The sequence below is a fragment of the Adiantum capillus-veneris genome, chromosome 20 (genome assembly GCF_014529385.1).
Source record: "Adiantum capillus-veneris isolate H3 chromosome 20, ASM1452938v2, whole genome shotgun sequence".
In the NCBI taxonomy this organism is placed as follows: Eukaryota; Viridiplantae; Streptophyta; class Polypodiopsida; order Polypodiales; family Pteridaceae; genus Adiantum; species Adiantum capillus-veneris.
This window is the reverse complement of record NC_140950.1, coordinates 15,166,943-15,190,219: the sequence shown is the minus strand read 5'-3', so window position 1 is coordinate 15,190,219 and position 23,277 is coordinate 15,166,943. Positions and strand designations below refer to the sequence as shown.

Genomic DNA, 23,277 nt, shown 5'->3' with positions numbered 1-23,277 from the left:
TACCGGACCCTCGAGAGCAACAATGGTGGTTTGTGGTTTAGGTTGCTCCAAGAAATAAACAAGTATTTGAAGGGCAAGAGCTCCTGGAAGAAATTCGACCAGACGACGAAGATACTACTTGACATTAGATGAGATGGTTAAAGTTTTGGCAGAGGAAGCTGATAGATATACGATGGATAACGCACATGAGGCAGATATGACACTTGTAGATGAAGATTCAATGGATGAAGACAATCCGCTAGAACGAGTTGGGACAGAGTTATGTTTGCAGTTAAAGATAGACGATGATACGATGCAAGATCTTATTGATGATGCCTCACTAGTCGAGGTCTGTAAGTGTTTGTGTGAAGACGTTGATTTAAAATTAAGATCTTTCTTAATTTAAACAAAGGTGTTTTGACGCTTTCTTTTACTTTCTTTGTGTAGGACTTTAGTATGGCAAACCAGTCGCCAGCTCCCGCTTCTATGAGTGCGGATGCATTCATGGGCTTCATCACACGGATGATGCCCACTCAGATGGCAGATACATCACAGTATTGGATAGCGAGAGGTACCGGTACCATGCCTCCGGGCTTCACACCCGAGGGTCTGACGCCTATGGGGGGGACGCCTATGGGTACGATGCCTACGAGGTCTCCCATCACAGCCGCTTCGACACCTAGGGATATGGTAGAGGCGGGTACGTTAGCATCTCCGCACCACAGGTGCACTCGCCGATCTCGGCGATCGTCAGGTGGAGGTGGTGGTTTCTGTGGAGGAGGGTCCACAGATGCTTCGACCCCTCCTCGCTCACGACCCCCGTCCTACCAGGCATACCTCTCGACACTCCTCTTAGCACACCTCGGACACTGTGGGGGGCACACAATCCTAGTGCCTCCAAGGTCTATACTGTACGGGCAGATGGACAGGTTGAAATAGATAGATTCGGGACTGAGATGAGACAGCAGGTTTGCTAGCTCGCAGAGCTGTAGTTTTCTACCACCAGACGTCTTAGCCTGATCAGGATTGCAGCAAAATCAATTATATAGTGGAGACCATCATGAGAGAGTATCAGCCTGCTCTAGCTTCAGAGGAGCTTTTGAGGAGGTGGATCACGAATGTTGAACGAGACACCGTGAAACATCGTCAAGATGCAGCTCGTCGGGCTTTCAGGCAGGGCTCGTCGAAGCCTTCGGCATCTCACACAAGTTGTGGTAGGAGATCAGGGAGGATAAGCAAACAGTGGACACAAGGTTCAGACAGCAGTGTCAGGCCGCGGAGGTACGTAGGATGACCAGGGGCACATCTCATCTTGGCAGCGGAGGCTTAGACACCTTTCGCTATGAGTTTGTGAGTTTCCAATCCAATCCTAGCTATGGCTTTTTTTTTTTTAAGTGATGAATCATGTATTCTTAATTACTTTGGTTTTTGTATAAACGTAGAATCTTGCAATGCATCGAGCCCCGACACGCTAGGAGGAGACAAATGGATATTGAAGAGGCATTTATGAAGTATTAAATGATCTTGCTGCCACCACAGGAGAGCCTATAGACTAGGAGGCCTTAGAGTCTCGCTGATTGATTGAGGTGAGACATTTGATTGAGACAAATAATATGTGTGAGTTGACTTAATTAATTAAGTATATGTGAAGTAATATCATACTAATTTTGTAACTTGTCCCCTTATGTGCAGGTTGTGATGCGCAAATCATCAGTGGATTTCTATATATGTTTTGTGAAACACAGACACATCTCTTAGTTTCTTTCTTGTATAAACATGGTTATGGTTATTGTATATTGTTTATGGACGTTATGGTTATGGTTATTGTTTTGTTTATGGTTATGTTTAACTTTATGGTTATGTTTATGGTTATTGTTTTGTTTATGGTTATGGTTGTCGTTATGGTTTTGATCAATAGGGTTATGGTTATGGTTTTAATTTGGTTATGGTTTTGCACAAAGTTCGTTTCATTTCTTCCATCAAGTTGTGCCTTAAATCTCATGTGAGATCCTACATGGATATCATGTAGGAGGCGTATACATATGGTTTTTTTTTTTAAAGTTTATGTTAAAACGAAGAAAACTCTATCAAAATTTCTACGGGAGAGGTTGATTTTGGTGCTGCTCGCTTTCTTGGGCAGAGGACAGGTAGTTTGGCTGTGGCTGTGTCCATCTTTTCACTGGGCACAGGCCAGGCTGCCTGTCCTCTACCCAAGAAAAAAAAATTCTGATATGGTCGTCGAAATACGCGTTGATACAAGCATCGAAATACACGTTGAAAATAGGTACCTTTCGACGCAGATATCGATGCATATTTCAACGATATCAGAGGGATGAAGATTTTCACGCAGTTTTCGATGGCTCGCATCGAAATTTGCATCGAAGGCACCTATTTTTATTGGAGAGAGAGAGAGAGAGAGAGAGAGAGAGAGAGAGAGAGAGAGAGAGAGAGAGAGAGAGAGAGAGAGGTGCTTGAGGTGCTTGTCCTACTGGATGACTAAGGTGCTTGAAGTTCTTTTTTGTGCTTGCTTGAGATGCTTGTGGGAACACCCCCAAGCTAGAAGTGCTTTGTCATGCTTGATGAGTAAGGTGCTTGAGCACCAAAAGTCAACGTGATCCCTACATAAGAGGGCACGAGCCATATTGTAGGGGCTAGTGAGAGAATACACACACACACACACTCAAGGTAACCCCAAGCCTTAAGAGGTAGCAAGGACACATGTCAAGCTCCTACCCATGTTACCTTCATGAGGTGCTTGAATCCTATTGGCCGGGCTTATAAGGGGTCCAATGATAAATTACTTGAATTAACTAATTGTTTTTGCATTTATCAAGTCCTCTCTCTCAAAGGGTAAAGGGGGACACTTGTCCCAAGACTACCCCTATTGCTAGAAATGGCCCAACCTTGTGATTGGCTAGGCTTGACATGAGCCAATGAGCTTCAAGCATGAGCTAGAAGAGGGGGTGATCCAAAGCAAGAAGAGGCCTTGCTTGCAGGGTATACTCACCTATACACACTCATACACACACTCATTGTGTGTTATGCAAAGTGCAAGAGCTCCATCTCCTTCTCCAAGCTCCTTGAGAAGTTGAGAGCCGTCACCAATACTCTTGGCTATGGAATGCAAATCCAACTAAGAGCTATGCTTCAATGATTAAGCTTTCCATCTTCATTACTATGCTTTTATGTATGCTAAGCAAGAAGAGTGATGATAAGTGAGGAACTATTTCTTTGTCCAATGGAATACTGCTTCTTCCTCTTCCCTGCCCTGCATTAGGAAGGGAATGGGGTATAGGAGGGCCTGTTTATTTGGCAGTTTAAGGAAATGCTTAAAGCCAAGTTTGACCAAGCATAAAAGAGAGGGCAAAAGGCCTGTGCTGAGATTTTTAAAAATATCATTTGTATATTTTGTCTTTTGAAAATAGGCTATTTTAACACAAAAGAGAGGTGGGTAACTGAATTTTAAAATGTCTTTTCCCCATCTCTCTCCTCTCTCTCTAGCATATAAAACACTCTCTCTCACTTAGTTCTCATTAAAAGAAGCACTTTTCATCCCCCTGCCAAAAAAGTAGATTTTGCATATTCTCTCACTGCATTTTCTCTCTAAAACATTAGCTAACTCTTTCTCTTTCCCCCCCCCCTTTTCTCTCTTGTCATTTCCACCTCCCAATCATCAAGAGGAAATTCTATGCTGCCTACATCTGATAGAAAGTGTAGATCCTCCAAGGCTTCAGATGTACTCACTCTCCCAATATCTTTCTTTATGTCTTTCTCTCTCTCTCTCCCACTCCCTCCCTCCCTCTCCCTCCCTCTCTCTCTCTCTCTCTCTCTCTCTCTCTCTCTCTCACTCACTCACTCATGCTTCTCCCACTCCAGCTTTAGGTGAGAGCAATGGAGAACTCCATTACCTCTATGTGCAGCTGCATTTCTCTCTCTAAAGCTCTCATGATCAACATTTTGAATCCAAAGGAGATTGAGCTACACTCCCTCTCTTTCTTCCCTCCACAACATAGTCGTTTTCTACTATCTCAGAGTACTTTCTACTTTTTTCGTCCATAGCCAGCTTTCCCTGCTAGTCACCATTACACATTCTCTCTCTATTTTGCTTGATTAGCTATCAAACATGTCATTCAATCGCCCTCCATTGCAAGACATTACTAATAGGCCAAAACGGTATCGATTAAACATTGATTTGGAGCAGGAGTACGCTACTGTGCGACTTGGCACATTGAATCCCAATGATACAGATCAGCTATGAAGCATTGGGTGCAAGGCAATCAACTTATGGGTTGATGGCCACATTTACCCAGGTGATCCAATGACTAATGCACCACTACCCTTTCGTAATGTCACTGAGGTTCTGCATTTTATTGGAGATAGAAGAGACGGACTGTTTGGCTACTACTGGAGATTGTATTCAGCTTTTATCAATGAAAGGGAAGCAAGTAAACCTCTCTTGGCTGCCTATCCATCAGTGCAAGAGAAGTCTGTGAAAGATCTACAACAAGTTAGAGAGGAAGCCAACAAGAAGATGAAGCAATTGAATGATGAGATGGCGAATCTCGATGAAAAAGTACAGCAACAAAAAAAAGAGTAGGAGCGTTGACAAGACAATTATGTTCAACTACAACACACTTCACAAAATATGCGTCGGTGAATTGATCATCTTACACACATTCCCCTCAGCTACCACATTCGTAAGCGCAAGAGACAAGCGATGTCCTTGCTATCCTGAAGTGGTGGAGCTCAAAAGAAATGTGGCCGTCAAACTCGGTAAGAATTTTGATGCAAGATTCTGATTTCCTATATGTTCTGCAGGTTGGTGTAACGGTAATTCAATATGCAAAAACTTGGCTTGAATGATGATGGGAATTGATCCTGATGCTCAAACAATCAAACGTGCTCTGCTGCAACATATCATCAAGCTAAAGGAGTTGGTTGAGCTACTAGATGATCCATGCAATGCTAGCATTGCTAATGTTTTGCGGCAAAAGTATTTCAGTGAGCTAAAGAGCATTGTGTCGCCTCAAGAGATGATGGAGGTATGTGACAGCGCAGGAATAAGTTTCAAGGCCTATGAATCTTTGTATAGAAGTGTCACACTCAGTCATCAAACAAAAGGTTTGTTTTGGTTTTTGCCAATGCCTTACAGTGTCAATGTTGCAAAAAAGTGCACCAATAATGATGTTGCAAGCTTGTTGGGTGGATTTCAGTATGTGGAGGATGACATGCCTTTAGAAGACAAAAAATTCTTCCGCTACATCGAGTTCAACAATGTGTATGTTGACTTGTTGAAGCTCCAAGAGTCAATGATAAAATTTTATGGGTTAACACAGAAGAGTGTGATGGGAAAGTGATATTTGTTATGAATCTTGATGAGTGCCAAGTTGTTAAAGGTCAACGGCTCAAAAGGGTAAGTGTTACATTGATGAGCAAGGCCTTGGTGGGCGGCGATGTGGAGCTAAATGCCAATGAGAAGGGAAACACTTGTTTAGGTGTTCAATCAGAGAAAAATATTTAGTGGCTGGTAGATTTTTATCTCCCACATGAGACACATGCAACTCTAAAATGGTATTTCAATCACAGAGCAATTGTTGATGTCATTCGACAACAACAAGAAGGACAGCGATTACATGTTTCAGGTCTTGGAACCTTCCAAGTTAAGTAGCATTTGGCAGGAGACTTGAAAACACTCAAGTGTATGTTAGGGTGCAAGCAAGGTGCAATGAACCTCTTTCCATGCATTTATTGCTGCCACAGTAAAGTCTCAATGGGAACTGAGGGCAAGGGTGCAAGGGCCAGCGAGTCGAAAGGTGGTAAGGGTAAGGGAGGCAAAGTTATAGTCAACTCTGCAAAAGGTGTTCCCACTACACAAGCAGTGGGTAAAGCACTACAACAATGGTTTCAAGGTATCCTCAGTTGTGACCAACAAGTAACCCCTAATCGAAACATGGATGATCCAAATTGGGATCCTATTCTTCCATTACCACTGATAAATGTGCATGTATGCACCCTTCATGCCCGTCTATGAATTCTTGACAAGTTGCTTATGCTCCATATTAATTACGCTTGGAATATGGAGCCTGCAAAGAGAAGAGAAGAGTGTATACGAGAGCTTGAATCTATTCTAACGAGTGTTGGTCTACATGGGGGTGCATTTGAGCTATCAAAGGACAAGAAGGCGTCTAGACACAAGATCACTTTAATAAAGTATGTATGGGTGGTAGTAAAGCTAAAGCTAGACATTTGCTTTCAAACTATTCAGACTCCTAAAGTCCCAATGAGTTTTAGTTGTGAAAAAAGGTGTGTGACATTACCACCTACAAAGGTAATGAAGCAGCCCTAGGAATTAAGCGTGCTCATGTGTGGCAGTCTACTGATGATATTTTTTGTCTTCTCAAAAAGGCAAAGCTAACCGATGATGAGATATCCACCCCAAAGTTTTTAATCAATAGTTTTACAGCAAAAATGGTGGATGCTTGGAGGGAGACACACATAACACATTACATGGTGTGTTGAACACCCGGGGGATTCACTATTAGTAATGGGGGGATGTCACCTGCGTGCATCAAAATTAGAGAAACCCCCCTATCTATGATATCTTACTTGCTAACCTATCCCCCTACATACGGACAAGATACGGACGTTCTCGTAATGAGCCATCCCCCCTCATACAGATTTTATACGGAATGTAATGACCCACTATTTTATGTATACTAATAACATAACAATTTTAGAAGCACATGCTTTTGCAAAAAATACATATTGAACTGCAAATGAACAAAAGTGTACATTGTAGTGTGTTTTCATTTGCAATAGATGTTAAAAGAACAAACCATGAAAAGCAACAAATATAATGAAAACTAAATTAAAATAAACCAATCGTTTCAATATAATTTGTCAAAAAACAAATAGCATTTACCTTGTAAACTGATTCAAATCTCAATTTCAAAACATATGATACTACCCACCTACTTAGTAAGCTTCCCACATGGGATTTAAGACACACATATAAAATGGATTGTTCTCTAAATAACAAATAATGCATACTCTTAAACAACTATGAAAAACTTCACTCATCAAATCAAAACACATTACAAAATAACCCATTGAAAGATTAATCTTTTTGAACAAAAACAATTATATGTGATATGAATGCACGTTTATGCTTAAGCAAATGCAACTTTTAAAAAAGAACCATCTGTATTTAATTTTGAGTTTGTACATAAAATAGAAATCTTAAAAATTTCGCCAGAGTCTCCTTTGTACGGAGACCTCTTTCTATAAAAAAAACCAGTATACCCTTTTCTTGGGCTCCCACATGGGATTTTCATCACATAATTTATTTTTTCCAAAAAAACTGTCCACCTCATCTTGGGCTCCCACGTGGGATTTAAGGATTATCTTACATATTAAAATCAAACACATTTTCAATAGAGTCAAAGTAATCTAACTTCAAAGTGGTTATATGACCTGCATATAATAGTACATAGGAACCTCCAATCACATAGTTTAATCACACGATTACCAAAAAGCCATGTCCACATCAATACGCGATCATGTACAAAACAAACACAAAATGAAAACATAAAAGTAGCTTACCAAATCTACTTAAGAACCCTCAAAACTAAAGTACATTCCAAGTGCTAGTATGTCATGCTTCTCATACTACACAATCAACAAAATGGCATGTCCATGTCATATGGTGGCCGTTTACATAAAATACATAAATCAAAACATCAAAATGAAATATTTGAAGAGAGTTTCCTAAACCAAATGCGCACCCCTTAATCAACATTTCACTAGTCTACTGCCATGTTGGACAAACATCTTTCATACGGTACATCGTCTTTTTATGAAAATACTCCTATCTAAGTACTGAGCACAAATCTAAGTCGATATTTTCAAAGCATAGTCATCCCTCATCTTTGCCACTTGCATCTAGCATAAGTATCAACCTGTAAGATTCAAAATAGTTACACTTAGAATTAGCAAATAAACATAGCTCTTTATTGTACAAACCAATTCTATGAACTTTTCTCTTGCACATTCTTGAACCTAATTTACAAATGAAGTCAATTTACCTTTCACATACTCATTGAAGACCTTGTAGTCCTTAGCATCAAGCAGGTATTTCTTAGTCTCCAAATCATACGTCAAGTTTGCAAGTGAAATTATAGACTCCAAGGATACACATTGATTGTCCAAAAGATCGTATGTATAGCTCCTTGCACCCTTAGCTTTTTGATACCATGCAAGATGTATCTCTACATTTGTCGGTCGGTCCAGAAGATCAAAAGGACCTCTGGTCTCTTTCATAGCAGCTCCCACTTTTCTTCTCATACACACAACTCTTCCAAGATACCATACACCTTTATCTGCACCTTTGCTAGTGCTACAGATCTTTCCTTTCCTCTTGCACCTTGTGTCATCTTTGGAAGACAAACCCTCAAATACAATAGCACAATTTGAGCCTACTACAAGAGAAGTTCCTATTTGAAACCTGATCTTCTTATCCATTGAAGAATAAATCCCACTTTTCACCCTTGTTAGACTGTCCTTAGACAGAGTTGGATTTCCATTTAGCTGACTCACAAGAGTACTCTTACATATTTTCTTGCCATCTATCTCTACAAAAGAACAGAACTGGCTCTGAACTTTCTCCTCTTCATCAACTATCTCATCAAACACATGGAGTAACTCACATTCTGCGACTATCACGTCATCTTTGGCACATGTGCTCAACTCATTTGAACCTTCGTCTATCTCAAGAGGAAGGTCATCAACAACTCCATAATCCAAAATTTGGTCATCTGCATTGGCAACCATTATATCTTCAAGATCTCTCTCTTGACATGTGTCATGGCACCAAGCGATATCGTGAATCCCTAGTAATTTGCACACATCCTTCGCTTCACAAAAGCCCTCTCTTAAAGCTCGTACTATGTCCCCATCACAAGATACGGACATGTAGTCATCGAGATTGGCAAATGGAACGCCAGGTACATGATTCATTACAGTCCATATGCTTTCTTGCTTAGAGTGTGCTGCTGGAAAAACAAGCATGGAGCTTGATTGAATCTCGGCGATCCTGTTTAGCACACCAGCACTACTTAACAAATCAACTCCATCATAACTCCTCTCATTTCTAACCATACCGCCAACTTTGCTATAGAAATTTTCACAAGTGTCTGACCCTGTTGCAGACAAAGGAACTTCTAGATGTGTATACTGTTCTCTGAATAGCTTGATTAGAAGAACTATAAAGTGGCAAGAGAGCTGAATATCAAGGAATGTTTCTTTGCTAATGAAATTCTCCTTGAGAGTGTATATCGCTTGTTTCATGATCCAAGTGCGCCACATCCTGAAAAAACAACGTTAGATATTTCTTACAAAATGAATAACTATTGTCTTATTTTAATGGCAAACATAAAGAATGACACTTTGTCTAAACACTGAGTACATGAAAAAGAAGGAAACCTTGCCGGAAGCTTTCACTCTCTCAAATAATGAGAGAGTTGGAGACAGAAAAATATCAATATATGAAGCTACTATTGAAAGGTACATTTCTGTTCCAAGTGTTATTTCCTGTTGAAATTGACTTCCAATGCGCAAATCCTTCAGACGCACTTGCACCTTACGTCCTACCAATCTTTGGGTTGATCTCCAGTTTTGCCTATCCTTTCTCTCCACATCACCCTCTTGCAATCGATGCTCATCAACCTTAAAATGTTGATATACAAGAGCAACATGATTCAATGTAGCGATATCCTTGCCAAGGACAAGTCTTCTAGAAGAATTATCTAAAGGGTTAACCAACTTTTTCCCATTATGAATGAAGTCCGAGTCATCCAATCCCAAGATACTTCCATCATAATCTATGCTCGCTGTTAATGGCCACCCCTTCCAAGGAATAGAAAATCGAATACCCACTTGAGAAGTGTAGTCATCTCTCATGAGTTTCCTTCTTCGAGCATCCCCATCAGAAGCATGACCAATCAAAGGACCTAAAATGTTTTTAAGATGACGATTCCAAAGCAATGCTACTGCATCCCACTGCGCTTTGATGAAATTCAAATTAAATCAATTACATGTCAGCTGGACCACCATGACAAGCTTTGGTAAACAATGAATAAGTGGATTTGCAATAAGAACCCATGTATAGTGAGCAATAATATTAGCGTGGAACGCCTCAACAACGTTGTTGTACCCGGCTTCACCAGAACCAACGACCACCACAAAATCTGGTACACAATTGTGTTCTTGTTTCCTTCCACAAAAGCCGACAAGTTCGTCATCCCTTGCATTCCACCTGACCATCCTCTTTATAACAGTCTCATCTTCGGCAATAATAACAGGAACGATACCCATCGGGATGTTGTTTCTACCCATTTGATGCTTATAAACCTCAGCCACATGTTGAAATATATCCTCCCTTACCGTTGTTTTATAACATATGGACTTCCTTGTTGCCCTCATAGTGGTTGAAATATGAGGTCCCCCAAGGTTCAAAGAGAGAAAGTTGTGCATTCTTGTACCTCCCCACAATTTAACAGCTTCAAAGAGACTCTTTGTTGTGTCAGAGTATCTCTTGCCTCGAGGATCTCTTCCAATGTTTGCGAGATATCCATGAGAAATCTCCACAATGCTTGCTTTCCCTCAAACAAACCAAGGTTGTGCGCATTGATTATATCCATGCAAAACTTTTTCACATCTTCTCTTCCCAAAGCTTTAGAGACAGTATCATGAAGGTTCCTGACTCTTACACTTAATGCTGCAACTTTGGTTTTTGTGAACCAAAGTTGCTTCTTAAGTCTTCGAACTAGGATACACCTAGATCGTGCTATGCCAAGAATCTCTGAGTTAGTCATGTAATCGAGTCTTCTGCCGAAACCTGTATCTCTAAGCCCTCGACTATGTGTTGCCTGGGATTGGCGATAGACTCTCATCCGAAAATATCGTTCCTTGGGAATGGAGGCACAGTTTGAACACATTAGCCCATCAAATGGCATTCCCAGTATGCTTACTCTACTGCAATTTTTGTGACGAAAAGTTCCAGATATGTCAATGACGCATTGATCCTTATAAAACGTTACTATGGTGTTTGGTTCACAAAACCAATTTGCCCCCCCTCTACTATCATCTAAAAATGGTTTTAGGTCAATTGTGTTTCCTCCAAATGTGAATGATTTTTGCCAAAATCCCCAACATAGTGTTGAATATATATTTTCTTCTATTTTGAAAAAAAGGAAAACAAAGAACAACAAAAGTCTTTTTTATCAGAAACTGCTTCAAAAGTGGTACAAGAAAAAGACAGAGAGGTACTTAGAATGGCATACCTTCACCTTCATTTCTTTCTGGTGCACTCGATGACTTCCCGGAACATACTAGCAAGGACAACACACATTCATCAAGCTTGTCAACAAAAGATCTACGATACTAATAAAAATGTCAATAATGCAATTTACCTGAGATTGGTTTGAAAAATCCAGTCAACTCCTTCTGATGGTCATCAGGTACCGGGAACTTACTTGGATGACCAACCTTCTTTGTCCCTTCGTGCGAACTTGGAGCACTAGCCTGAATATGCACCTTTGACTTTGTGTGATCTATCATGCATTGTTTGATAGACCCTGTCTTTGGAAATAGGGGGATCCATTTTCCATCAACATTGCACTTTATAAAGACTTTAGAGGTAGACTTATAGTCATCAATTGTCTCAAGCACCAATTCAAATTCTGATTTCCTCTCTTCTGCAAATGCATTGACCTCTTCCATTGCCTCAACCACCTTCTCTTTGTTTCTAGTAATAATCTGATCCTCTAGGCTTGTAGTGTGGGAGTCCGACCTTTTTGCTTCATGGAGACCCATGGATCGCATGTGACTTATGGTCTTTAAGTGTGAATTCATTAAATTGTATATGGTATCTGGACCTCCCAGTCCATATGCGATCTCGCATTCTTTGCACCAGATTTGAAACAAATCCCTCCCATCTTTATCCTTTGACATTAGAGTAAACCTATCAGAGTGCCCTTTGAATCGCAACTTCTCTTTGGCAGCCTTCACATCTCGTTCCCACTTCTTGACTTGGGAGCATGTAGCAAGAATTCTCTTCATACGAACTTCTCCTTCTCTCTCTTCCACAGAAGCATTGAGCGAGGAACTAAAGGGACATGTCTCACTTGTTGCTTCCTGATACGTTGAGGATCTCCCATCCACCTCATTGGATGCACCACTAGAATCTACCCTAGGACGCTTTGCACGTGATGCAACACCAATTTTGTACTCTATTGTCACCTCATCACTGGTCACCTTCCATATCTCCTCTTGTTTTTCACTTATTGGTAACATACGTGAGCCTCCCAGAAATCTATAGTCATTTGAAGCTAAACCACCAGAGTCAATCTCTTCTCTAATCTCCCTATATGTAGCTCCCTCTCTCCCCATAACAAAACCAAGTGTGTTTGTTTGGCATGTCCCTTCATTGAGGTTAATCACAATCTCTTTGATGGCCATACCCAAGTTTGCTTATCAGTAAAGACAAGCCCCATTCATAAACAAGAATACTTGCAAACAACTACATAATTTGTAACTACATCTGCACTCACAATGTCCATCTTTGCTACTTCAAACAAACTTGAAAAGAAAGGAATCTTTGAGTCGTTCAAAGACAACCTACGGCTTAAGACTTAATGTAGATTCGTTATTGAGTTGATACAACACTACCACTCAAAATTTTGAGTATAACCCAAAAAAAAGGATTGAAGCATATAAAACTCTTTGATACTCGAGCATATAAAACACTTTAAGCATATAAAACAAAGGGTTTACAAGCTCCAATAGAGGGCGTTTTCCAACTTTCTACAGAATCTTAGCTAGATTTCAAGCTTGCCTTGAAAAAGAATCAACAAAGATTATTGTAATTACCGACAAAAGAAGTACATTTTTTATGACCAACCAAAAGAAAGGTACACTTTTGATGGCTAACATCTTGCTACAAGGCAAAAGAGTTTAACTCAATAAAAGGCTGGCATCATCTCTACCAATGGCCGCAGACATTTATTCCCATCCAAGTGCATGTGGGTTAAGTCTGCACACAATTCTTCAAATGATTTTCTATTCTTTTCTTGTAGAAGATACCCAGCTTTTACAATCTCTTGAATATGATATGCGTCACTTGCTGAACGAGATGCTAGCCAATCGGTATTGTATTCATAGACAACTCTCTACAAAACTTGATCATTTGATCAATAAGCCATGCTAATGCATAGACATCAACCTCTTTGGTATACACATGGTCATTATGTGTGTCCTTCAATAGCTCTGGAGCAATCCAAAGTTTATGCTTATGGGCTTTGCTTTGACAACAATTGAGTGATTGTAGTCTCTCTAATGCAGGCCTCATTGCTGATCCCCAATCAATGATGCCAACTCGAGGATCTGAATCCCTAGTAAAATCCAGCATAACATTGAAAGGATGCAGGTCACAATGAACAACGCCCAATTGGTGGGTATAGGCCATTGTGTGTGTCAAGGCAGCTATGATATTTGGTAGATTGTTCGCAAAGGCCATGACTCGAGTTAATTCTCCTTGATTTAGCTTAGTCATCTTACCTTTACTTGAACTTGTGCCAGCTTTCTCTTCCTTCTTCACAATTCGGCTAAAGGTACCTTTCTCAAAAGGTAAACTGTGCATCATTTTTCCAATGCTTCCTCCATTGAAGTAAGGAAAAATGGCTATCAAAGGCTCATTGCATGTATGTGCAATACTACGCACAATCCCCCTGTGTCGAAGATCAAAGCTGACCTCATCCTTGAAAGACTTTAATTTTTATCCAGGCATTCCTCGATACTGCTTCGCTGCATACGTATTTTCGCTTGGAAGATACGAAATACCATCAATTCTTACTTGGAAGCATGTACCAAAGGATCCGACACCCAAGTTCTGTAAGTAAGTGATAGTATCATGTGGTATGCCAAGTGTCAAAGTACACTCCGAGTTTCTCGTAGACCTCTGCAGAGAGTTTACAATTGGATGTCCATGGAATTCTATCTCTGACACCGTCTTCTCTTGGGCATGGTCGACTTGCTCCTTTCGTTGCTTTTTAGATAACACAAATTGTGTATCTATGTCTTTGGCACACTTACTCTTCTCTCTTTCTGCACGCTAAGACAAATCCCAAGCCTTGAGCTTTATCAATTGAACACCTTCAGGAAGAGCTTCATATAAATCATGAGCGCACTTTTCCATGTTACCAATGATACTATAAGCAGACTGGTGAGCTTTGTCTTTGCTTATAAAAAAGGTTTCCTTGGAGACCGCACTTACGATTGCTTTTTCAAGCATTTTGTCTATGAGTGTCTCATTTTGCACAATACTTTGCACCTGCTTCTCTGGTAATTCACTAATCACCTTGTAGAGAGTTGACCTTAGAGACTGAAGAAATGTCTTCTTCTTACCCTCTGCCATAATGACTATAATGATATCCTATTAAAAAAAAAAGCATTCAAGTCAACCTACATATATATATATATATTTTCGATTCTATTTCAAACTATTACATCAAGGCTTCTGCATTATCCGAATGTGACACATTGATATACCATATTTCACTTTGAAAGCTAGAAGAACTGAAGGTAAAAATTGAAAGCTCAAGATGGCACACCCGGTCAAGCCATACGACCATGTGACAAATTGAGACTAGATTTCTAACTATATACAAAATGAAGACATTGTGTATGAGTGACACATAGACTCAAGGTATGCTAAACGTGTCTTGGCAAGAAACTATAGCTCAAGATAACACACCCGGTCAAGCCATATGACCATGTGAGAAATTGAGACTATAATTTGTAACTACATGTAAAAGGAAACTAACTATTTTAAAATCTGTAACGCTCTTTATAGTAAAAACAGGTACAACTACACATTTGGTAAGAATGGATAGCTCAAGAGACCCGGTCAAGACATATGGATAGCTAGAAGAACTGAAGGTAAAAATCGATAGCTCAAGATGGCACACCCGGTCAAGCCATATGACCATGTGACAAATTGAGACTATATTTCTAACTATATACAAAATGAAGACATTGAGTATGTGTGACACATAGACCCAAGGTATGCTAAACGTGTCTTAGCAAGAAACTATAGCTCAAGATAACACACCCGGTCAAGCCATATGACCATGTGGGAAATTGAGACTATAGAATTTGTAACTACATGTAAAAGGAAACTAACGATTTTAAAATCTTTAATGCTCTTTATAGTAAAAACAGGTACAACTACACATTTGGTAAGAATAGATAGCTCAAGAGACCCGGTCAAGACATATGGATAGCTAGAAGAACTGAAGGTAAAAATCGATAGCTCAAGATGGCACACCCGATCAAGCCATATGACCATGTGACAAATTCAGACTATATTTCTAACTATATACAAAATGAAGACATTGTGTATGTGTAACGCATAGACCCAAGGTATGCTAAACGTGTCTTGGCAAAAAACTATAGCTCAAGATAACACACCCGGTCAAGCCATATGACCATGTGGGAAATTGAGACTATAGAATTTGTAACTATGTAAAAGGAAACTAACGATTTTAAAATCTTTAACGCTCTTTATAGTAAAAACAGGAACAAATACACATTTGGTAAGAATGGATAGCTCAAGAGACCCGGTCAAGACATATGGATAACTAGAAGAACTGAAGGTAAAAATCGATAGCTCAAGATGGCACACCCGGTCAAGCCATATGACCAAGTGACAAATTCAGACTATATTTCTAACTATATACAAAATGAATACATTGTGTATGTGTGACACATAGACCCAAGGTATGCTAAACGTGTCTTGGCAAGAAACTATAGCTCAAGATAACACACCCGGTCAAGCCATATGACCATGTGGGAAATTGAGACTATAGAATTTGTAACTACATGTAAAAGGAAACTAACGATTTTAAAATCTTTAATGCTCTTTATAGTAAAAATAGGTACAACTACACATTTGGTAAGAATGGATAGCTCAAGAGACCCGGTCAAGACATATAGATAGCTAGAAGAACTGAAGGTAAAAATCGATAGCTCAAGATGGCACACCCGGTCAAGCCATATGACCATGTGACAAATTCAGACTATATTTCTAACTATATACAAAATGAAGACATTGTGTATGTGTGACACATAGACCCAAGGTATGCTAAACGTGTCTTGGCATGAAACTATAGCTCAAGATAATACACCCGGTCAAGCCATATGACCATGTGGGAAATTGAGACTATAGAATTTGTAACTACATGTAAAAGGAAACTAACAATTTTAAAATCTTTAACACTCTTTATAGTAAAAACAGGTACAACTACACATTTGGTAAGAATGGATAGCTCAAGAGACCCGGTCAAGACATATGGATAGCTAGAAGAACTGAAGGTAAAAATCGATAGCTCAAGATGGCACACCCGGTCAAGCCATATGACCATGTGACAAATTGAGACTATAGAATTGTGTGCATGGCGTCCCTCCTTGACAATTGTCTGAAGCTTGCGCCTCCTCATGCCCCACCTCGCGTGAGGGTGCCTCGCCTTGCCTCCCCGTTTGTCGCCTGCTTCTTGCGAATAGTTAAAAAATACATTAATTAATATACAATTGATGCAGCAGATTGGTGAACTCTAACATATCCGAAATGACCATAAGCATAAGCATCAGAGGCTCAATTCTATGAGAAAACATCAACCATATGAGAGCATGAAGCTCCTACAACCAATCAAATGTGCATCATCAAATCAACCCCCAAGTGTGGCAAAAACTAAATGCAAAATCAGCGATAAAGTGAGCATTAATGCATATGCACAAAGCACATAACTTGAGTGTAGAAGGTCCCATAACTGAGCGTAAAAGGCTGGCCATAAACAAGAGCAAAGCAGCCCACAATGAAGGCATAAACCGAGTGCAAATCAGCCCATAAGCAAGGGCACAATGGTTGTCTCAAAGTCCTCAAAGTTCATGCATGATCGCTCAAAGTCTTGAAAGCTCTAAATAAGGGTAAAACAACCCCCAAATGTACATCTCACTAGCATCAAAAGTCTGAATCATCGAAGTTTGAACAGTCATGTGCCACATGTGTGAATGGCTCCATTGTCACAAGTGTCTAGTAAAGGCATCCAATAATCCGGGCCGCAGTCAAGAGACACACAAAGCCCCCGTAGGTGATCTGAAATATTCTCTAAAGAAGCATACCTTGGCTGACTGGGAAAATGACCCTTAGGGCTCTGCTCAAGCCCGTGTTCCAATGTCAAAGTGGGCTCTACTAAGTCATCGTGTGGTGCAAAAGGGCCTAAAGCCCCAAGAAGGTGCATTCGACTGAACCATAAGTGTAGCATAAATATCATCAATGGTGACGGCGGCTGATCCATCAACATGCCCGAAAGCTCATCATATAGGGACACAACTAGGCTCGGCAACAGTGTATCTGGATGATCAATCAATGTTTGCAAAATCTCATTAGATAGGGCCATTATCTCGTCCAAAATCTCAATGTGATCACACAAAATATCGACATCGATATCACCATCCAAATTTCTCTCGGAGTCCAAGTCTAAGGAGTGTGCATCAGGATCAACATGTAGCGGCTTGTAAGGTGCAGCGGAAAGAATGTTGTATTTCTCAAGATTAGTGATCTTTACTGCTCAAGGTTCCTTTTAGTTCTTAGGGAAAGAGAGAGCTTTCCGTCTTATAGAGAGTGTTGTGATCACAAACAAAGTGAGTGGATCTTGTGCGTGCAAGTGAATGAGACTGAGAGAAGGAGAGAGAAGAGATACGACACCGAGAGGTTGTAAAACCCTCCTCCGAAGGCCCCACTCTCGTCGGCGAGAGTGGTCTACTTGATTGCACAAAGGTTGTACAATGCATATACAATGGATTGATGCAATGGGACTATGCCGATGACGATGACGATGATGACGGCGACGACTTGGGCTGAAACTGTGGGTCTTCGATACGCTGAATTTCTTGGACTGTTTCGGGCTGAAATTGGACTATTTCGGGGCTGGAAATGGGTTGTTTCTTGCAGGTGTAATGGCTGCAAATGACTGTTGAAGAAACGCTAGGTTCCCTGTATCCTTAGGGTGCGTTTTTGGGGGAGAATCTTGGCTGAGAAAACGCTGCCACAACAGAGCCTTTCTTGCTGAAATTGAACTATTTTGCAAGTATCAATTTACCCTTACCGGCTGTGGATCGTCTGCTGCAAGTGATGGTGAAAGCGCTACTACTACTAAGGGTTTTCCTTGCGTTTGTAATGCTGAATTGCTGCAGATCTGCCACTGATTGCTAGCGTTAGTAGTTGTTGGGTACTGCTGCCAAGGGATAGCCAAAACGCTGAGTCTACTGAGGAACTGTCTGGCGTTAGTAACTTGATGGAAAAACGCTGAATCTTCAAGTTGTTGGCGATAGCTTCAAGGGGGGAAAGCGTAGCAGTCCCATTCAAAAATCTGGCTTCTCGTCCTCCCATGTGGCACATGACCGTTCATTTGCTCATCTTTTTTATCGACGCCTCCCTTTCACGCAGTAAGTTTAGAGCAGCAGCACATAGCGAAGCGAAGGGCTCTCTCCAGATGCAATCACCTACACATGCATCTTTTTTTATCGACGCCTTGCTTTTCACACAGTGAGTTCAGAGCAGCGTGGACTCTTGGAATGCACTGATTGCAGCAAGGCAGAAAGCTGTACTCCAACTACAATCACCTATGCAGCATGGTGAAGGCATGTGGCTCTACACATGCATCTTGAAGGCATATGGTTCTACGCAAGGTGCTGATATTGACACAGAAACTCACAATTATATTGTTACTCAAAGGCTATTGAAAGTGCTTGGCTTTGTCTTTGTCGATATGTGTACCACTCAGCAGATGCAAAGCGAGGGTCTCTCTCCAAATGCAATCACCTATGCACGATGTTGAAGGCATGTGGCTCTACGCATGTCATGTGACACATGATGGTTACTTTTCTCATCTTTTTTATCAACGCCTCGCTTTCACGCAGTGATTTTAGAGCAGCGGCACATAGCAAAGCGAAGGGCTCTCTCCAGATTCAATCACCTACTACCTTGGTCAATATGTATGTCAAATGTGATGCGCTTGAGAAAGCACAAACAGTGCTTGAGGAGCTCCCTGTCCGGAATGCCACCACTTCCAATGAATGCAATGATTCCGGAATGTGCACAACAAGAGATGGGCGAGCGTCCATGTGACTGTCCTCTTTTTTAACGTTTGTCAGCTATGTGCGCACTCTCTTGGTCGATATGTATGCCAAATGTGGTGCGCTCGAGAGAGCACAAAAATTGCTTCAGGCGCTTCCTATCTGGAATGTCAGCATTGATTGCGGGATGTGCGCAAGAAGAGCAGGGACAGAAAGCTCTTGGCTGTCTTCACTAGATGCAAAGCGAGGGCCTCTCTCAAGATGCAATCACATAAGCGTGCATCTTTAATGCATGTTGCTACACGCAAGATGCTGATATGGGCTTAAAAATTAACTATGAAATTGTTAGTCAGGGACTGTTGCAAAAAAAATTCGCAATGCCTTGGTCGATATGTATGACAAATGTGCTGCAGGATGTCATCTTTTGGAACGCACTGATTGCACGATATGCCCGACAAGGGCCAGGCCACGAAGCTTTGGGCTGTTTTCAACAGGTGCTTGAGGAGCTTACTATTCGAAACGACATTATCTGATTGTGGGATATGCACAATAGGAGTAGGGATAGAAACCTCTAGGCTATTTTCAGCGGATGCAAAGCGAGAGCCTCTGTCCAGATGCAATCACCTACACGTGCATCTTGAAGGCATGTGTCTCTATGCAAGATTCTAATATGGGCTTAAAATTTCACTTTGATATTGTTAGTAAGGGGATGTTGCAAAAAATTCCGTGTTTGGCAATGCTTAGGTTGATATGTATGCCAAATGTGGTGCGGGATGTCATCTTTTGGAATGCATGAATTGTAGGATATGCCCAGCAAGGAAGCTCTGGGCTGTTTTCGACAGGTGCTCAAGGAGCTTACTACTTGGAACCGCGTGAAAACTGATTGCGGGACACACACAACAATAGCAGGGAAAGAAAGCTCTAGTCTGTTTTCAACGGATGCAAAGCGAGGACCTCTGTCTAGATACAATCACCTATGCGTGCATCTTGAAGGCATGTGGCTGCACACAGACGCTGATATGGGCACAAAACTTCACAGTAAGTCAGAGACTGTTGAAAAAAGTGGTCGTGCTTGGCACTTATATCTTGCTCGATATGCATGCCAAATATGGTGCGCTTGGAAAAACACAAAAATTCACATCAGTTTTAGTGGTATGGTGTGGCAAGGAAACACTATCTTGCTCGATATGCATGGCAAATATGGTGCGCTTGAGAAAGCATAAAAAGTGCCTGAGGAGCTTGCTGTCCGGAACGTCGGCTCTTGTAAGGCACTAATTGTGGGAATATATTGTTAGTCAGAGGCTGTTGAAAAAATATTTTGTGATTGGCAGTGTCTTGGTTGATATGTATGCCAAATGTGGTGTGCTTGAGAAAGCACAAAAAGTGCAGAAGGAGCTTCCTATCTGGAATGTCACCTCCTCCAAGGACTACACTAATTGCGGGATTGCGCAACAAGAGAAGGCTCAATGTCCAATTACCTACACAAGCATCTTGAAGGCATGTCGCTCTACGCAAGATGCTGATATGGGCACAAAAATTACATTGTCAAAAAATATGCCGTGCTTGATACTGTCTTGGTCGATATGTATGCCTAATGTTGTGCACTTGAGAAAGCAAAAAAATTGCTTCAGGAGCTTTGTGTTTGGAATGAAAGCTGGGCTTGAAAGCTCTAGGGTGTTTTCAGCAAATGCGAAGCGAGTGCCTCACACACAACAGAAGCAGGGCCAGAAAGCTCTCGACTGTTTTCAGCGGACTCCAAGCGACGGCCTCTCTCCAGCTACAATCACATATGCATGCATCTTGAAGGCCTGTGACTATACGCAAGATCCCAATATGGGCAATGAAGCACTCTAGTTTTCCCTTCGTATTCTGGTATGGGTGTTTTCATAATGCATAATGACAAAGAACAACCTTTGCAATAGTGCATAAATAAATTTTAAAAAAAGCGCAGATCTACAGCCGATAATGAGTGAAAAGACCACAGTGGATAATACCTGCTGTGAGGGGAGAGATGCCGCTTGATACACTGCCCCGCTGAGATGGCACTGCAGTTGGGAGCTCTTCTCGTGCAGATGTCGAAAGCCCTGCCTCGCTGGAACTAATGTATCGAGTCTGCTTAAAATGGGAGTAAAGCTTTGAGAGGGTAATCAATGATCGGCTTTGGAAGGAAAACACACACACAAGGAAGCGTGAACTTACGCGAGGAGCTGGAGATGCTTGAGCTGTTGAAGTCGGAATTGCCCAAATGCAGATTGCTCGTAAAAAAACCTAGCTTTACAAATTTACCACTCAATCACTTCAAGTTAGTAAAAGCGGGTTTGAACCCTGGTGGCCGGGTGGGGGGAGGACATGCGTGCTCTAACCATCAAGTCAGGCCCTCCGGAAATGTGTAGAGGATCCTAGCCAGCTATGTGGCGATGGAACGAGAACTCTCTCTCTCTCTCTCTCTCTTTGGTACTAAGAAACCAATATATGTACACATAGTGCATAGAAAAGACCAGAGACCAAGTCACCTTATTTCCCAATATGTTGCAGCTTTTACGCCGCTAGGCATGTGTGCAACATAATAACCATTAAAAAAACGGGTTTCTCAAAATGTAGAGAAAATATTGGCCGCTAATGTTTTGCGAAAAGGAACTCAAATGTGTTCAAGTAGGTTCTCTTGAGGCCCCTTCTTTGTAACTGTTGCTTGCACATAGAAACCCAACCATGGTACCATGGCAAGAGCGCCCATTTTTTATCTTCTTCACCTTAAATTATTCAAGGGTAAGTGGATCCTCAATTAACCCCAAAGGATCAAACAGGAAACTCCCCGGATAGTTTATGCCACCCTGAAATAAGATTCCTAATGGCTCTAGTGTCTCGATACCACACTACCTTGTATATTCAGGTCCTACCATAAGAAGGAATTGGCACACAACAATCACCAAAATGCCTTGTCCTCCGGAAATGAACACCATATCAATACTAAAAAAAACAATGAGCAGGGCATGTCCGCAACAGAGGCATGTGCACTCCTCAACTGTCACGCCTCTCCTCTTGGCCTTGCATTCGCCACCTGCGCATGCCTGTGCACTCCTTTGCTGCCGCATCCTGGCTCTTGCAACCACCTGCGTCCATCCTGCTATTCAACTGCATCTTTCGTGATTCGGCAAAATAACTCTTTTTTAAAATGTGTGCAACATACCTGCAAGCATTTCTCCCTCTCTCTCACACCATTTTCCTCTTGAATAAAAGGTCTTGAGTTCAACTCTCCTCGTCAAATAGAACTTTGAGATCTCTAGGGATAGTTTCCTACGACGTTAAAATACTCTTCTTCTTCTTCTTCTTCTTCTTCTTCTTCTTCTCTCTCTCTCTCTCTCTCTCTCTCTCTCTCTCTCTCTCTCTCTCTCTCTCTCTCTCATCGAGACTTTGTCATTTCTACATTTCAACTAGCATAATAAATACCAGCTTTAACATTATCCATACCTCTCTCTCTCTCTCTCTCTCTCTCTCTCTCTCTCTCTCTCTCTCTCTCTAGCCAATGTGTGGCAAGACAGAGAGGAATTAGGATGTATTCTTGTTCTTCAATGATTGACATTTTGTTGATAACTACACTTATGTGTTATCTTTGTGGACATAATCGCTTGTTTTGTGAGGTAATATGTGACAAGTTACATGCTAACCACTCAAAATGCATCTCAATTGTCAAAAAGAAATAAAAATTAGAAAAGTTTGATCAATCTGATCAAAATAGATACATGGGTACTTTGGGAATTTTAAAAATTTGAAGGCTATTTTGGGAATTTTGACAAATTAGAGGGGTTTGAGCTTGGCTACGAGGAAATTTACATAAGTTTTAGTGTAATTACCGACAAACGCTTCTAATTTTGACCAAGAAAACGAGAGAATTTCAAGTTTGCCCTTACTTTCACCACGCCATGAAAGTATTCATCGATAAGAGAGAGAGAGAGAGAGAGAGAGAGAGAGAGAGAGAGATTAAATTTGTTATCCCCTCTTAGAGAACCATATATTGACACTTGATTAAATTATATCAAAGATAAAAGACAGTAGACAATAGCTAAGAGAGAGAGAGAGAGAGAGAGAGAGGCTTACTAATGTATTTAA

The 23,277-nt window shown here is 41.0% G+C and overlaps 1 protein-coding gene across 4 annotated transcripts; it reads right to left on the bottom strand.

Annotated features, from left to right (window-relative positions):
- Positions 1-7,573: 7,573 nt before the first annotated feature.
- LOC147432146 (uncharacterized) lies at positions 7,574-22,290 on the bottom strand. Of its 4 annotated transcripts, XM_086492137.1 has the most exons (6): positions 22,229-22,290; positions 22,068-22,137; positions 21,370-21,438; positions 21,165-21,282; positions 11,319-11,366; positions 7,574-7,937 (listed from the first exon to the last, which is right to left on the bottom strand). In XM_086492137.1, exons 1-6 carry the CDS (start codon positions 22,288-22,290, stop codon positions 7,933-7,935), a joined length of 372 nt encoding a protein of 123 aa, XP_086348263.1. In that variant the 3' UTR covers positions 7,574-7,932. The 4 variants fall into 4 exon arrangements, 3 of the variants coding, with proteins under 3 accessions (XP_086348263.1, XP_086348262.1, XP_086348261.1); XR_015185523.1 differs by lacking the exons at positions 11,319-11,366; positions 22,068-22,137; positions 22,229-22,290 and having other exon boundaries at positions 21,370-21,528; XM_086492136.1 differs by lacking the exons at positions 21,165-21,282; positions 21,370-21,438; positions 22,068-22,137; positions 22,229-22,290 and adding an exon at positions 11,448-14,136.
- Between the last annotated feature and the right edge of the window lie 987 nt (positions 22,291-23,277).

Bases quoted from the DNA above. Each gene is read 5' to 3' on its own strand.
- LOC147432146 (XM_086492135.1), bottom strand. From the start codon at position 9,342: ATGTGGCGCACTTGGATCATGAAACAAGCGATATACACTCTCAAGGAG.